This window comes from Lepeophtheirus salmonis, chromosome 9, assembly GCF_016086655.4.
Source record: "Lepeophtheirus salmonis chromosome 9, UVic_Lsal_1.4, whole genome shotgun sequence".
In the NCBI taxonomy this organism is placed as follows: domain Eukaryota; kingdom Metazoa; phylum Arthropoda; class Copepoda; order Siphonostomatoida; family Caligidae; genus Lepeophtheirus; species Lepeophtheirus salmonis.
The window spans coordinates 5,323,659-5,340,925 of NC_052139.2; the positions used below are offsets into that span (position 1 = coordinate 5,323,659).

A 17,267-nucleotide genomic window follows, 5' to 3' on the forward strand; every position below is an offset into this window, starting at 1 on the left:
CCGTGGCAATAACAATTATTAAAAAGACCAAGTGTATATATATATATATCTTTTTTGAGTTGTAAAAATGTTGATACCAACAACTGAGATATAATATAATGCCATCATTATAAAATATTTCAACGTTCAAGCAAAAAATTAATTTAAATTTCATTTTTAGACATAGAATATGCTCTTTTACCGCAGTTTTGAAACTTCAAACTATTTGATAAAACAATATACAAAATAACATGGCGTTAAATAATTTAGTTAAAATAATGAGACAGTTATTATACAACCACAGTCTAGTTATCAATTAATTATTAAGTATAATGAAACCTTACGGAACTTTCATCTCATTTCTCCAAACAAATATCTAAATAGACGTTGATTACCCTTTTAATAAAGGTTTCATTACAAATTAGACAAGGCCCTTCTGATTGACTAATTATTTTTGTATTACTTTCAATATTTATATTCTTAGTTTCACTATCGATGGAGTTGGAAATTTATAATAAGGGAGAATTTGTACTTTTTTTCATACTTAGTAAATATAATATGGTTTTATAGAGATCATTCGCAGGAAAATTGACTTCCATCTGTAGAAAATTGCCCTGTTATTATGCAATATGTATATGTAGTTATTCATCTACGGACAGGGCTGAACCGTCAAAGGATTTGTAGACAGTTTTCTTATCTTCAAAAAAACAGATGAACTTTATTAGCGAATTTTGCAGCTATCATTGTAAAATGTATAGTTAAATTAAGAGAGGCCATTAATGGATCTTCAAGTGAAGGTATTTGTTTGTAATCTGTCTCGAGGCCCCAAGTTTATACACGAAACCCTGTTGACCTGACGCATAAAATATTCCATAGGAGGTTTTTTGAACTTGCCTTTTGTCCCACTGTTGTCCTACACACATACCATGTGCTTGATAAACATGTTTACATAATAAATCTTTAGAGGTGGTCCTGGTCCTCCTACAAACTCCACCTATAATTCAACCCCTCTGACTGTTCTACTATCAACAAGTATAATTTTCTAAGTAGAACGAATTTTCACCAATTAAAATTAAATAAAGAAAAATCAGATACATAAATAATATCTAAGAAAATTAATTTATATTTTTTTGAATGCCAAAAATGTTATAATGGATTTACTTACCTCGAATGATAGCCAAGAATGTTAATAAGATGCCAGATGGTTTTATATTCATTATTCTATTAAATACAAGCATTATTTTTCCATATTCAATGTTTAAATGTTTGTTTGTATTACATTGCTTTCTATATAGAGTCCACTTCTATTCTACATATGTCTGAAAAGAAAGGATTGAAATTAACATACAAGGCTAATGTATATGTAGTTATGAAATTCACAACTTATTTATTAAATATATGAATAATACGGTTCTAGGACTATTTACCAAAGGACATTTTGTCGATCGGATATTTCGTTGAAGGACAATTTGGAACATTATATATTTGAGGTATGAGAATTCATATTCTAATTTAACTTCAAGTGATATTATGATAAATAGTTAATGTTTATATACTATTTATATAATAAGGTAAATTAATTTTCGTTCTTTTGCAGAGTAATATGCTTTATTAATTAGTAATCATTATAATAACAACGCACAGAAGCATGTGCTTTGATGTAGTTTCAATTATTTACCATTGTAATAGTTTAAATAACACCTATGTTTTCTTAATCTCTACGCTGATACTAGTTATTTTCCCATTATTAGCCCCTGGAGTTTTAAGAACAGTGCATGACACTTGATATTTATATCAATGAGGAAGGAACCATAAGCCAAAGAAGACATTTGTCTCCACTTTCTTAGACTAAGTGTGATAGCTACATGATGAAATTGTAATTTAGTTCCTTTTTAATTGTGTTAAAATTCAGTTCAATTTTGAATAGATTATATGGTGTTCTACTCATGGAAATGAAAGCCTTTTTGTAACTACATTTTAAATTTTTTGACAAAATGGTATTTTTCTTATGGTACATTAGACAAATTTTAATTATGTATTTTTTGCTTAAAACGTCCATTAATTAGATAATTAAGAGATGAAATAACTTTTTTCTATGTATTTGTTGTAAAGAAGAATATAAAAAATCGATCAAAAAAACTTTAAACTTTATTATTTTTTAGTTACATAGTTATATATAGGTTTACACTACAAACATATTGAAGTTAATATGTAGAATTCAGTTCATTTTAAGTAATAACTCAATGGCTATATATATGCCTGATTTACTTTTAAATATCATATCTTCCTCGAAACCGAACAATTTTGGTTTATACTATACATTTTTTTTACAATTATAGAGCCCCCAAAAAAAAAAAAAAAAACCAGAACAACTTTTATATTTAAAAAAAAAACCAATTTTTTATCTTGTAAATAAAGAAATACAAACAGGATTTGTAATCAAAGAAAATCCAAAAATATTTACAGAATATTAATTGATTCCGTGAAGTATATGGGAATTTTTGAATAAAAACAGTTTTCGAATGTAAATGATGGTACCGCTTTTCCAAATTATTGGTAAATTGTATAAAAAATAGTCTGTGAGTGAAAAACTGTGCTATAGAAAAATCCACACTGATTCAGATGAAATATAGTTTTTCTAAATATTAAGAACTATTTTTGTATACAAAATTTAATTTGGAGATGTATTCATTGAATTAGTTTTAGTAATTAGGAAAAAGCAAGTTGATGAAATATTGCTTTGGGTAGTTTTTTTATCGATACATTTACAAACAATGATACAAGGAAATAATTTTAGTGAATTCTAATAAAGATCGGCAAGTTCATCCCTTAAATTTTTTTATTTTTTTTCATTTTTCTTATGTGGCAAAGATTTCCCCATTCCAAGGTTTCCAAATCTCACATAATCAGCTAAAAAGTAAAGTAAGTTCACTTTTTCTCACGCTTCTATACCAATCACTAAATTTTGTATATAGTTTTCATCTAAAGACTGTTTTCTTTTTAATATTAAAACAAACAAAGGGATGAGTCTGGCAAGTTCTGTTATTTCTATTAAGAGTTTTTATAAAAGTTTTGAAGGGATATAATGCTTTATTTAAAAACCTTTTCCCACACTCAGAAAAATAATTTATACGGTGATAGCATTATAGGTGAAAAAACATTTATGGGCCATGTTTTAAAATTATGTAATTTAAATTTCAATAAAGACCATTAAAATAAATTTTAATGAACTTATATTGTATTAATGCTCTGAGTCCTGTTTCTAATTATACTGCAATTCAAATAACTTCACACTGATGTTTATGTATATTCAGACACTATAATTGTATAAAATGAGATTGGTAGAAATAATAAATTGGATCTCTACGTATTTATACCAACTTAGAGAATAAGTGCTATTTGTTTTAATGAGTCAAACGATAAAAAATGGACCGCATTATGTGTAGAAACATTAGGTAGAGATAATAAATTCAAGGCTTGAATATAGGGATAAGAAGATAAATAAAAGTATCCCTTATAATGGTAGCTTAGATGTTGAATATATTACAGATTAAACTAGTATATATAACTTTTTACCATTTACTTTGTAACAGTTATTAGCTTGATGAATGTGCAAATATAATATTACAAAAAAAATTAAATTTATGATAAAAACTTTGTATTTTGTTAGATAAGGTTCATCAATGCAAAAGAAAAGAAGGTAGCCCCCAACCAACTAAAAAAATATATTCAACAATATTTTTAATCTATTCTAAAAAATATCAATATATCTAAAGTTTCAAATTTTCCGACTGGGGAAAAAACTACATACATATTAATGTAGAAATATAGCTTTTTCAAAATGATTAAATTTATGTCACTTTATGACCTTTCATCGTTCTTTTAAGAGTTTAATTATATATTTCATCACTTTTATGTTTAGAGTACAATTGTGTTAGCAATAAAATGTATTGATCAATTATTTTTTTAGGTATTTTGAATCACAATAATCATTTTTGTGCATATATGGCTTAGTATTTGCTTTTGACATAGAGCAGTGATTATGCATCTACTTCATAGTAGGAAGTCCAGTGCTTCATATTTGCAGATAACGAAATATCATAATGATATTTTTGTTGTAAAAATACATATACAAGTTTCACATAGTAGTCAAAACAGCACCATGGAGTCAACAATAAAATATTTCGATCCAATTAAATTTTCAGAGACAGGAGGCAGGTGTACTGTTGCGATGGCTATTTTGAGCAACAATATCAATTTTAGTAATGCTGAGGTCTCAAAGAACGCAAGGCAGGAGAAGGGTAGCAGAATTGAGGCAGTTCCTAGGTGCACTGTGTGTCTAAGCAAATTTGACTTTCTATCTCCCCTGACCTGAATTAAATGGATTTTTTTTTTCAAGAGCCACCTTGTGTGAAAGGTCAACAATAGTCATCACACTACCAAGAAGTCCCTGATTAACTCCATTGTCCTTGGATGCATAGAGTTTAGATCGGGTTTTTTTCCAGGGTTGGTGCGTCGTTCAGAACCCGAATCGAGACTGTTATGAAATCAACAGAGACTTCATTGAACGAGATATATACATCATATACTCAATGATTGTATCGGCTGATCCTTTTTTGCATTTGAAAAATCCTCAAAAATGGTTTTTTACAGAATGTATTTTTCACTTTACTTCTTAAATTTGACTTTTTTTTAAATTTGGAATATGTTGATTGATTACTTCCAGAGATATGGGCATCTAAATCTAATAAAATGTATTATTTGTTGTGTTTTTTTTTTTAGAAAGTTATCAAAATAAATTAGATATGGTTTTTTCAAAAAAGTACAGAAATTTGATTAGATTTTCACTTCAACATCAAAACGTTCTCATTTTTTATTCAATTATGTTCAAAATTGTTGTATAAATTTATTTAAGCTAATGCAAACTAAAAGTATAAATTGAATGTCCGTAAAATTATTTCACACAGAGATAAAACTACATAACAAATAGCTTCCAGTAATATACAACATAAATTTTACAGGCATATTTCAAAAATAATGGAATATAAAAATTAAATTTTTGCTCACCGAAAACTCTAAATTTCAGTACAATAAAAAATTAATTTAAGAATCCAACCACATTGGTACTTATTCATAATTAATTTTTTTTAAATGGCCCGCGTCATTATACGCTCCAACCTTGGAAAAAGAGAAATTGTATATTTAAACATCTCAAAATTTGCCAAATCGTTAACAGTATTTAAGAAATATCTAAATTTAAAGTTATGAAATTGTAAAACTATCTAATTAATTCAATTGATAGTTATGGACATCTAACATTGCCAAAGTTAAAAAAAAACACATTGTTTCTCTAAAAAGTTTTATTGATTTTTCAATAAAAAATAAGAAAGTACGTCAAATATAATTGATAAAATACTAAAATTGTGTTTTTTGTTACCTGAATGTTATTTGCTAAATAAATTTGAGTTTTATTTTATATTGTAGCTAAGAATATTTAGCTCATTGTTTTTCTCTGCTTAAAATAGGCCTAGAAAATATTTACAATTTAAATTTCATTATTATTATTATTATTCTCTGACAATCATTAGTCAGATTTATAATTCGTAAATTCTAAAATATTATATTGGGAGTTCTTATTTCTACCTACACGAGATATTTTAATTAATTTTATTAGATTGTATTTTACAATCAGCTATTAAAATGTATGTATTGTAATTAATGCAAAATAAAAATAAAATATAAAAAATGCTCAAGCTCTTGGATTTCCAAGCTTTTTTTATTACCCTTACATACTTAAGTATTAGTAATTTACAAAAATGTAATTTGTTTTACGCCCTGCTCTGTTACATGATTAAAATTGGGTGAAAATATGCGTTGTAAATTTTCTGCAAAGCTTTTTTTTGAGGGGTTACTATCTCTGCGTAAATTCATTTTACATGCCTAAAATTTACATTTGTTAAAAAAGTATGATAAAATATTTATCCACACGAATTTTGAACAAACCTTAATAACAGTTAAGAGATTGATAGGGTTGGATCCTAATCTTCACAGCAATTTTGATATGAAGTCCACCATCAGCAAAAAAACAGGATATCATTTATACATTTAGATGCAACAAGAAAACCCATTCCAATAAATTTGGTATGTGTAATCGTTAAACAACTCGACATTTCGGCAAATTTTTCAGACAAAAGTCTTGTACATTCAAATATTTTCATAAAAAAAGTAAAAAATATTTTTATGATTGCTTATTTTGCCGTATGATTTTTTTCACAAATCAGATATGTTTTAAAGATTTTCAATGAAGGGTTTTTACATATTATACTGATTCAGTCTTGTATTTCTCCCCAACATGGCATATTTTTGTGTTATACTTATAAGAATACATTAATCTACTTATACTTAATTGTTTTTCTTGAATTAGGTACAATGTGTTTTTTTAGGTCACACTTAAAGGAACAGCTTTAATCATTTCTTCTATTTCATTTAATTACTCATTCGGTTGTTCACATCAATTCTCATGATCTACACTTTGAAAAGTAAGACTCTTTTTTGACAAATCGTTGATGTAAAATAGTTATTTAATTAAAAATATAACACTTTTTTGTCTAAAACTTCAATTTTTGACAAGATTTTGTCCCATTAATTTAAGTGTATTGAAATCATCACATCAAATACTTTTCAAAACATTTTTATTCAGCTCCTTGCTCATGAAATGTGTTATTCCATTTTTTAAAAGTGTATGCCTGAAGAATTTTAAGTTTTTTTTAATGTCTAGATCTATATATATATATATGTATATCTAAGGACAAATTGTCTATGCAAAATTATATTTGACAAAAATTTTCTAAAAATTATATACTACTTGTTCTATAACTCTTGAGGTAATATTTTACTGACTTAATGGATGATAATGTATTATGCACCTTTTATCTACAAAACATCAAACAATCTTTGCAAATTATTATCTGCTTATTCACCTTGCCTTGCCTTCAAAATCAAAAGAAAATCTTGGTTTGTAGTCTACAAATGTCTTCAGACGTAATTTTCAATGATCTGCATTTCAGACTTCCTTTATTTTGTAGACATTTTGTTCTTTTACGACATGAACTTCAATTACTGCCTTTTTGAAATTTAATAAAACAAGGTGGATTAGTTATATATATTTTTGATAGTAATCCTGGGTTGTCATATACATTTTTTAATTTTTATAAAATATTAATCACGTTAAACGCTCTCACAACTTTGTGCCCTTACATATAACAGAGCCATTCAACTTTTAGAAACTTTTTAATTTGATATATCTCATTTTCTTTTCTCTTTTATAATTGATCCTGTCGTCAAAGGGGTGCCTTCTTTGGTATACTTTACTTTTACTGATTAAAGTAGATACATAGTATCGAAATAGTTTTAAAGCTTTAAATAAAATAGCAATTCAGGAGTAATCATTTGATAAGCATTTTCAAGTCTTCTATTATATACTTAAATTTATAAATTGCATACCGATAAAATGATGTAAATATAATATATCATTTTTGAGCAGGTCTTTATCAGGATTATAAATTAAGTACTATAACTTTTTATGACAAAGTCAGTTAAAAGTTGATAAAAGAATAAAAATGTGTATATAATTACTGGATGTAAATTCAATTCTAAAACAATTCATTGGGCATTTATCAAACATTTAGAAATTGCTCACACAACTGGATCCATTTTATTTCTTCCCATGATAGAATCGAAAGCTCAAATATGAAATTCGATGTTTGTGTTCCCTTTTATTGATAAGACTGAGGGAGTTTTATCTTTCTATTTTATGTAACATATATCTCTCCTCTTTCTTTTCAAAAATTACGGGACCTCAAAGAGTGTTTAAATTATTGATATTTTTTCACTTTCTGATGATATAATTTTTTTCAATGTTAAATAATAGCTCATGGCATCATAAGTTTGCCTTTTTTCCATTATTGCTTATTTATCTTTAATATTTAAGTATTTATTGGGTTACATCACTTAAGTATAATATTTAGTCATATCCAATTATTAATAGAATAGAATAAAATTAGGACTGTTAGTTAAATGGGCTCTCGTGTAGAATTGAAGATCAAATCTATATGAGAATGATCTAAAATAATTAAAAATATTTATAGTTTTGAATAGGTATATCCTATAATTTACTGAAATATATAATTGAAGAAACTGAAAAGTATTTTTTCATATATTTGTATAACTTTTATTTTGAAGTTTGGATTTTTTTGTTATAATTTAATTTGTATTTTCTTAGATACTAAAGTTAATTCTAAATTTATTTTGCCTTTGATCATTATAACTATTGTTTCATTTCGAAGATTGAGTTTAAAATAGAATGTGTATCCATTCATCTACTGCGCAATTGCTCAAAATATTATTTATATGTTTGTTTTTTTTTATATTTACTTTAATATTAATGAACTGTGAGTAAAAAAATCAAATTATTTACGTCAACAAAAATAAAAATTACACTAAGTTTCTTCATTTGTGGCTTAATCCTTTTTCATTTCAAAACTTCTACCAAAAATATTAACCGTAAAACAGAACAATATTATAGACGTGTTACAATATGTGAATAATATATTTATAGGTTTAGCCCGTTCAATAAACAATTAATATTTTTGTAAAACATTTCAATGCTCAACTGTAGCATAATATGGGAAATTAGAAACAAAGAAGTCTACTTCAGAGTGTTATTTATAAAATTATTATAGTAGAAGAAAGAGTCAGCTAATAGGCAAATAATCCTGGCATATAGTTAAAGTTGTATCAAATATCACAAAGATCGCAGGAGATTTTTTCAAGTAGGCAATATAAACATTTTTTTTTTTAATAATTCCATAAACAATCATCAATATTCTTTAATTATTGAGGACGGAAGATTTAAGTATAAAGTAATGATTAATACTTGTGCTCATGAATAATAGAGAGTTACACTGATGATTTGTTGGATAGTTGCAAGAGTAATTCTTTGTTTGACTCAGGGTAGAATTAAGGATGGGGATCGAAGTAAATTGGTACATGTCAAAAGATAGATACGGAATTAGAATTGTGCTCATTTTCTTCCTCTCACAGCTGCTTGCAGCTGATCTCATAAAACATTGGGAAAGCTATGCTACTTTTTTTCAAAATTTCTCTCAAATTGTCCAAGTGCACATGTTAATTTAAGGGGTTTTTTAGCAGGCCATATTTTATACCTTGTGTGGAAAACTGCCCGTGAGAAAATTGTCCGTGGAAGTTTGCCATGGAGGAAAATTTCCAGCTAGTAAAATAGCACGTATTTTATTCAAACTTTATATTGAATAATATCATATTATAAGTAAATAATTAAATTAATTATAAATTTAATCACATGACTCAATGAATTATTTCCTACAGAATCAGTGAAATACTGTAACCTTTCCAAAAACAAAAACAAAAAAGTAATTTAAAATTGAGTATATCCATTACCAAATAAAAGAAAAAAACAATTATTTATATCACTATTGAAATACAAATAGTGTTATTTAAATGTAACGTAGTATCAACTAGTCAAAACGAGTTAAATACAGAAAAAATATGGGGTTTATCATTTGCAAACCAAGGGCTAAACTATTTCTTAGAATTAAAGAGGTTCCATGGATGTATTGGTGGTGGTTTTTATAAATCCCACACTACCACCAGACCAATCCAAGGGCAGAGGGTATTCAACCATTTTTTTATTGAAGAGGCATCTCTTAGGGGAGGGAACAAACAAATAAGTTTTGATATATTTCATAAATAATCTTAAGCAAATTTATATTGTGTTATTATTCATCATGAAGTTTGAACAAAATACGGGGAATTTTTTCCAGAGTAATTTTTCACCATGGCAATTTTCTCCAAGGCAATCTTCCACCAGCAATTTTCCCTAGGGCAGTTTCCTAATACCATTTTACACAACTCTATATATAGAGGTGTAAACATGTTTGCATATGTCAGACATTGCTCTGCGATCTACCTGCATAAGGCTCACTTTGTGCCAAGAAAATGTATGTTCGAAAGCTATGACCGTTGAGAATAGACTAAATGTGTATTCTTATATATTATCTTCAATTTTTAATATTAAATTATTCGCATGGATCATTCAAATGGCCCCAAATTCCAAAGTGTTATAAGTCATTAAACTTCCCGGTCATTATAAAGTAAAAATAATATGAAGGATTCTATTTAAAAGACACTATCATAGCCTAATAAAGTATATCTAAACTGTTTTGGTATCTTATTTGATATTTGCAAGAATACATGTAAAATCAGCAGTCCTCTATATTACATTATAATCTTTTTCTAACAAAATATAAAATTAGCTATTTCATGACGAAATTAATCTCAAAGTGTGTTATATTATTTAATATTGACTGGTATGAAGAGTTCTTAATGACATTAAAAACAGTTATTTATTGATTGTATCTCTAGTAACAAAATTACAATAACAATAATCGTTAAAATAGCACCATTAGCTTTTCATAAACATATTTACTTCAAAAGATATATCAAAAATATTTAAGTACTCGATATACTTGGAAACAAAAAGATAAATATTTTCAATTTATTGAATCAGTTAAATGAACTTTATTGAGATAAATAATGTCTTGGTTTTTTTAATTGAATTAGTGATTATATTAATGAATTAACAAATTAAAAGCATGTTCTGATTTAAGCAAATAATAAAATTCAAATTTTGGATAAGCCATTTTATGATATGACTAAAGGTTATTATAATATACATAATAAGTTGAATCATGGTAAAAAAAATATCATCATTCAAGAATTTCTTGTAGAAGAACAGATTAGTTATCATGACGTTTTATTTTATTATCTGTGATCAACTATGAAAAAAGGAAATACACGCAAATATCATTCTGTATATAGCAAGGGCTTCGTATGAAATTACTCTAATGGCAATCATTAACTCTATTCTGAGTCAAACAACATGAAATGAAAGTAAATTTCTCTCATTCTTAAGAATACACACTAAGTATTACTTAATACTTCGATTCTCTCTTTTCAGGAATTAAGGAATAATGACAAACGCTTTGAGAAATAAAAGGCTCACTTAGCGAATTAGAAAAATTACCACAAGCGTTAAGTTCATATTTTATAAAGCGATCCATTTAACATCAATATCTACTGGCTATGTTAGCTCACTAACAAAAAAATGAAAAGTGATATAGCATCGTTTCTGCTTCTTTTTTCCTTATCGCTGCTAAAAATGTTGATAGTTTGAATTCAAAATCTTTTTTGTGAAATGTAAAAAATCCCATCCACTTATGGAAATATTAATTAAATAATTGTCGGGGTGTTTTAGTTTCTTTTGGGAAGAAAGGTTGCGATAAAGTTAATAATTAAGTTATTCTTAATATCATATAAAGAACATGTATTTAAACAGTGGGTGATTATGACAGCAATCATTGACGAGCTAACTGTTTATTTCGGGCCTTATATTTTTTCTTGTTCATGGAGAAAAGGTTCAGAGGTATAACGAAGAATGCTATATTGTTGAACTATACAATAGGCTTTATTTATGTTAGTAAACTAACAGAATAGATCGACAATATTTTTTAAGATCTGTAAAAAGTTTGAGCATCCAAATATTTTTTTTACTCTTAAAAATAAACTGGGATAAGTAAATACCTTTTTTTTGTTTTTCAATATGTAGTATTTGTAAATATATTAGGCTGAAAAAAAAAAGATTTCGTATTTCCTGTTTTTTTTTAAAATTAAATATATCTTTTTCATTACAAGTCACATCGGATAATACGATATAGGGTTGTAAAGGTGTGATTGTATACTTCAAATTATTTCAAAATGGTATTGCTCTTATCCAGTTTAGTTGTGAATTATCGAGCGTCGAGTAGGAAGGTCTTACATGAAGAAATTCGTCATATGTACATTTTTACCATCAGAAAGGGAAACATGTAGGGAAAGATGCCATGAAATTTTCCATTGTATACAGGGCCAATGCTTTATCGCACAACAGTGGTTCGAGCGTTTTCCCGGATCAATTCTGCCCTCTATAGTGAACAACTCGACTGTTATAATCTGGCGATCGAACATAAGTGGGTAGCATGTGTGAATAGGGGACAACAAGACAACGCCTGGCTGCACACATCTTTGATGACAGCTTAAAAGCCCCTAGGAGCTGAAATATTTTATTTATCCCCCCCACATTCCACCTACACCCTATAATCACCAAGTGACTACCCCTATTCCTATCTTTTCGCAACACGCTTGATGGTACAAATTTGGCCTCTATATGGGTCTGTGGAAATTAGTTGTCAGAGTTTTTGGCCTATATGGACAAGGGCTTCTACTAGAAGTGCATTATGAGTTAGAACCTCGTTGGCAACAAGTTATCAAACAAAAGGGGCATACTTTGATAAAATCAAATTATCGTAATACTGCTTACAAAGTATTGAAATAGAGCTAAAAATACAAAATTACTTTTTCCCCAAACAATTATACATAGACATAATCCAAACGAAAGTGCTTTGTTTTCAAGATCATTTCGTTTTTATGAAAATCAAAACTATATTTCTGAAGTTTCTATCTCTCATATACTTTTGTATCTGTACCAATTTGCAGAGTCTGAGAGTGTTTTTCACCTTTTTTCATAGTGTTTGTCAAGATTTATAGACTTATTACAATATACGTCTACATACATATATGGTAGGGTATGACTTGGCAGTTTCGGACAACGACTTAAAATTCGTGTTAGACTCGTGACTTGAATTACAGCTCGGACTCAGTACTCTCTCTTGAAGTTCAAGTCGGACTCAATCATCGTTTTTTGTTGTTGTTGGGCAGCATAGTTTTAAAAGCTGTATGATATATGTTATTTTTCAAATTGATGTTATATAAATAATAATTTGAGAAAAACTATTACCATTTATATATTTCTTGTTTAATGTCTAAAACAATATCCTATTCAAAAATTGGAATTCATAAACTATTGATAACAAATTCTTTTATGGTGGCACTTATTTATATATATACATAAGTAAACACTTTAAAAAAACCCATCATATTTCAATTACTTTTTCTTTACATATTTACTTATTTAAACTGAAATCCATTGAAAATTGATTTATGTTTATTAAAATATCAGATATATTCTTTGAAGTGCATTTTTTAAGTATATTTGTTTACTACAATATATATCTGAAAGTTATGATGGTAGCAAATTCAAATGTATTCATTCAATTTATTGCCAAATTGCTTATATATGCATTCTGAAAAATCAACTATAGAACCAGTGCATGAATCAACTTGGATCATTAAAAATACTTCTTAATGAAAAATGTCTCATTTTGTCTTCTTCATTATATTCATTCCATTGAATAAAAATAATTGTTTTTTTTTCTTATATGTATTAAAAATTGACTTTTATATTCATTAAATATTTAAAGAAAATATGAATTCTAATAATAGCTGTATTAACTTTCATTATTATTATTTTTTTAGTAATTAAAGGAACATTTATTTCTATATTAATTATATGATAAATATTTTCACATTGCCAGCATGGTATTTAAAATTTTTGTACAACTTTTAATCGAAAAGTGGAGCCAAGAGTTGTTAGGGAAATGTTTTTAATGGGATAAACCTTTTACAAAATATTTTATATCTCTTTATAAATACCATTTTTTTAACACATTAGTTTAAAATATTTAAGTATACGTAGTTAGGGATAATGGGATTATTGTTATATACACATTGATCTTTCAAGTTAAAATTATAATTTATTCATAAGAATTGCTTATAAATTAAACAGTGTAAGCAGTGTGAAAACTATTAATACGTTTCGAATTTGCAAAAAGTAATCATTTTTTAATTTGTTTTAAAAATTTAAACAAATAAAAAGTTTCGATTTTTTGTACTTTTAATTACAAATAAATTTAACAATTAACAAATCACATAACTTAGAAGTATAAAAAAATATTATCTTATCAGAAATGTATCTTAAAATAAAATATATTTATTGCAACGATGAAGGCCATATTTTTCAGCAAATAATCAAATTCTAGACACTGATATAAGTGTACTTCGTTCTTGTATCATATTTGCTACAAAACAGTGTAAACTAATTAAATTTGCACGGATTTGTGGGCGGTAAATAGTCTAACCATGTAGAGATATAAGGGATATTTTCTGGTATGTAGCAGACCTTTAAAATTAAGCAAAGGTATGCTGAAAATGAGTAATAATATCTTTAAAGCAATTTGCATTTATAATGGTTGCTTTTTTTTACCTAAACTTATGGCTTACATCACTTAGAGGAACTTAAATGCACATAAAATACCTTATACATATTTTATTTACATAGTTAGTTAATTATTTATATATTTATGAGGAAAAAGTTTTTTTTGAAGTAAGTAGCCTTGCTGAGATATTTAAAAGAGCCTTATTAGATGTTTGAATAATAGTTGTTAATCATTTTGTTTCTTTAGAAGAAAATGATTATTAATGAAATATTAGATGTATCATTCATACTTATGTATTTATAAAGCTTACTTACATAAGGACCCTCCAAATGCGACTATTAAAAAACATACAAACTTAGAACTAATTTAGTATTGATTAACTTTTTTCCAGTAAATTAAAGCAATATCTTTTAAAAAATATCTAAATGATTTTGTAATTACATATTTGTTCACTATTATGTAAAGAAATTTAATACAATTTTACTAACGTTACTAACTGTAATATTCATTGTACGCTATTTAAGAGACTTGGTTGTTAATATTATAAAAAAATTACAAGTTTTTCTCTAACAAATCTATAGAACTTTATTAATGAAAAGGTAAATTAGTTTTACTGTAGTAGGAATTGGTCTATAATTATTAATAAAATTGGTGTTTTAGTCAATCCCTTGGTCGGTGACTTCAATAGTTTCAATGTTAGCTCAAAAAGGATATATTTCCTACTTTTTTTAGTAGTGTTGCCATTTTTTGATCGGGTTGGAAATGTTTTAGACTATAGTTGTGTATGTTGAGTTCAAACGATGGACTAAAACTTTAATATAGTGTATTGAATATACAAATTATTTTATATTCCAAAAAATTATCAAAAATTTGTAAATATTATATATACATCTAGGGATATTCATTCATACCTTCGTTAATATAAGATACATTTCATATGATTTTGAAAGGATAAAATTTAATAATTGTATAAAACTGAGAACCTTCAACATTTCAAATCAATTTAATGCAGATAAAATATTGTAAAATGATATTGAAAAATGTATATATATTATATTGGGCTGCTGCACAAAATCATCTGGAAATGCAAGCATATATATCAGGGAGACTAATTAATAGATATATTCAGGCAAAATTTAGGGAAAAGTTGTTTTTTTTTCACTCACATCAACGATCCACATCCTAGGGGGAATATGCAATCAATAATGGAATTTTACCATTCATGATATTGATAATTTTGTACCATTTAGGGACGGAAGATTCAAGTTTTCCCTCACAAGAGCAGCAAATGCCCACAATATACTTTTCCCTTAGCATCTTAAAACAAAAATTCCTAATTTATCAGATGTAGGGAAAAAATTCGTGATGATCATATTAAGATCATACAGAAAACAGAGGAAAGATGATATTAAATTCTCTGAGAGGAATTAAGGATGGTAGAAAGTTTACTGCTCAATTCCAAATTTCTGCTGGAATAATTAAGTTTTTTATGGCATGCAAGGATTGTGGTAAATTTTTTAGTGATAGTCTATATGCTTTCGTGAATTGCCCTGCAATGGATATTTTAAAGTCCCTTGTAAAGTTAAATATCAAAGGATTAGGACAGCTAATACTTACATTACAAAAAGTATGGTTTTGTTAAGGATTTGCACAAGGAACAGAGAAGTCTCATCTGAGACCAGGGCTTTATATTTTGCTTTACTAAACTTTAAAGCCTTAATAGCTAACAAAGTTACTAATAATGATGTATTGCATCCTCAGGAGCTGAGAGCCATTGTTATTGCTGCTGTAGCAAGATATGCTACACTTTCCATTAAAGTTCCGTCTCTCAGGAATAATTCGTGGACTTTTGTTGGAAAATAAATTAAGTACCTTCTGTCAATTTCAAGAAACCCTTTAATGGCTTTAAAAAGGGTTTTTTAACAATCTAAAGTTTAAATTTGAGACTTGTTTTTAGTATTTTCATAAATTATCTCTGTTTTATTGTGTATGTCGCATTTTTTTACCACCGATACTATTAATTTTACTAGTTATACGTTGGTATTTTTCTTTTGTAAATTTTAGTAACTCTTCAATGTAATATTACCCCGAAACTTTCATTTTCAGCTAAAATGTTTATTTATGTATACATTTTACGTAGCTGCTTCGATATTTAAGTGTAAGAACGAAAAAAGGAAAATAATTACAAAACTGAAAACCTTTAACATTTGAAATAAAATTAGTGCAGAGAAAATATTGTAAAATTATATTGAAAAATAAAAAGTATTATTAATTAAGCAAAAAAAAAAAAAAAAGTACGCAGAATTCATCATTTACAGAGATGGGGAGAGATGTTAACACTACATCCTTAAGCGACAATGATATGATAATGGTCAGCTACTCTTAGACTAAATACTTCATTTCTTTCACAAAAGAAAATAATTCAAATATAATCTTGACCTACCAACTTAACCTAGATAATATTATTAACCTCTACAAATGTTTTTTTTTGTTAGAGACTTTCAAATACTTATTTCTAGAGATTTCATGATATTCTTCATAATACCCCCTACTTGATCTCAATTTAAAGTATTGCTCTTTGAATATTTAAATGTACAAATATTTTACATATTTTAATCCTTTGAATAAAATACATGGATCAAGTCCAGATATATCTAAAATAAAATACATATTATACAGATAAGTCTTTCTTTGGACTACATAGATTATATAATACACGTTTTAACTTGTAAATATCAAATTGTTCAATTAGCTACTTCTTATCCAAATGATATAAATTCATGTTACTCTTAAAAATACAAAGACAATTATTGAGCAAAAAAAAGTGTGTTTTTCAGATTAAAGTTATCTTTTCCGAATTTTATTTATTACCGGATTTGAATGTACAGACTCAAATAAGAATTTTCTGTCCCAAAAAATTACACAGGGTAACTCTTGTGTTTTGCAAATGAATTCAAGCCAAAAACGAAATTTTCTTTCAGCGCAGCATACAAAATTAATCATTGTTTTTCTCTCAGATATTTGAATTCTGAAATATTT

General features: G+C 26.9%; 1 protein-coding gene across 2 annotated transcripts in view; it reads right to left on the reverse strand.

Annotated features, from left to right (window-relative positions):
- LOC121124648 (uncharacterized) overlaps nucleotides 1-17,267 on the reverse strand; it is a 194,339-nt gene that overhangs the window by 111,329 nt on the left and 65,743 nt on the right. For both annotated transcript variants that reach the window (XM_071891120.1, XM_040719828.2), the window contains one exon: nucleotides 1,145-1,298. In XM_071891120.1, coding sequence (XP_071747221.1) covers nucleotides 1,145-1,217 — 73 coding nt within the window. In that variant the 5' untranslated portion in view covers nucleotides 1,218-1,298. The remainder of the gene's footprint in view (nucleotides 1-1,144; nucleotides 1,299-17,267) is intronic.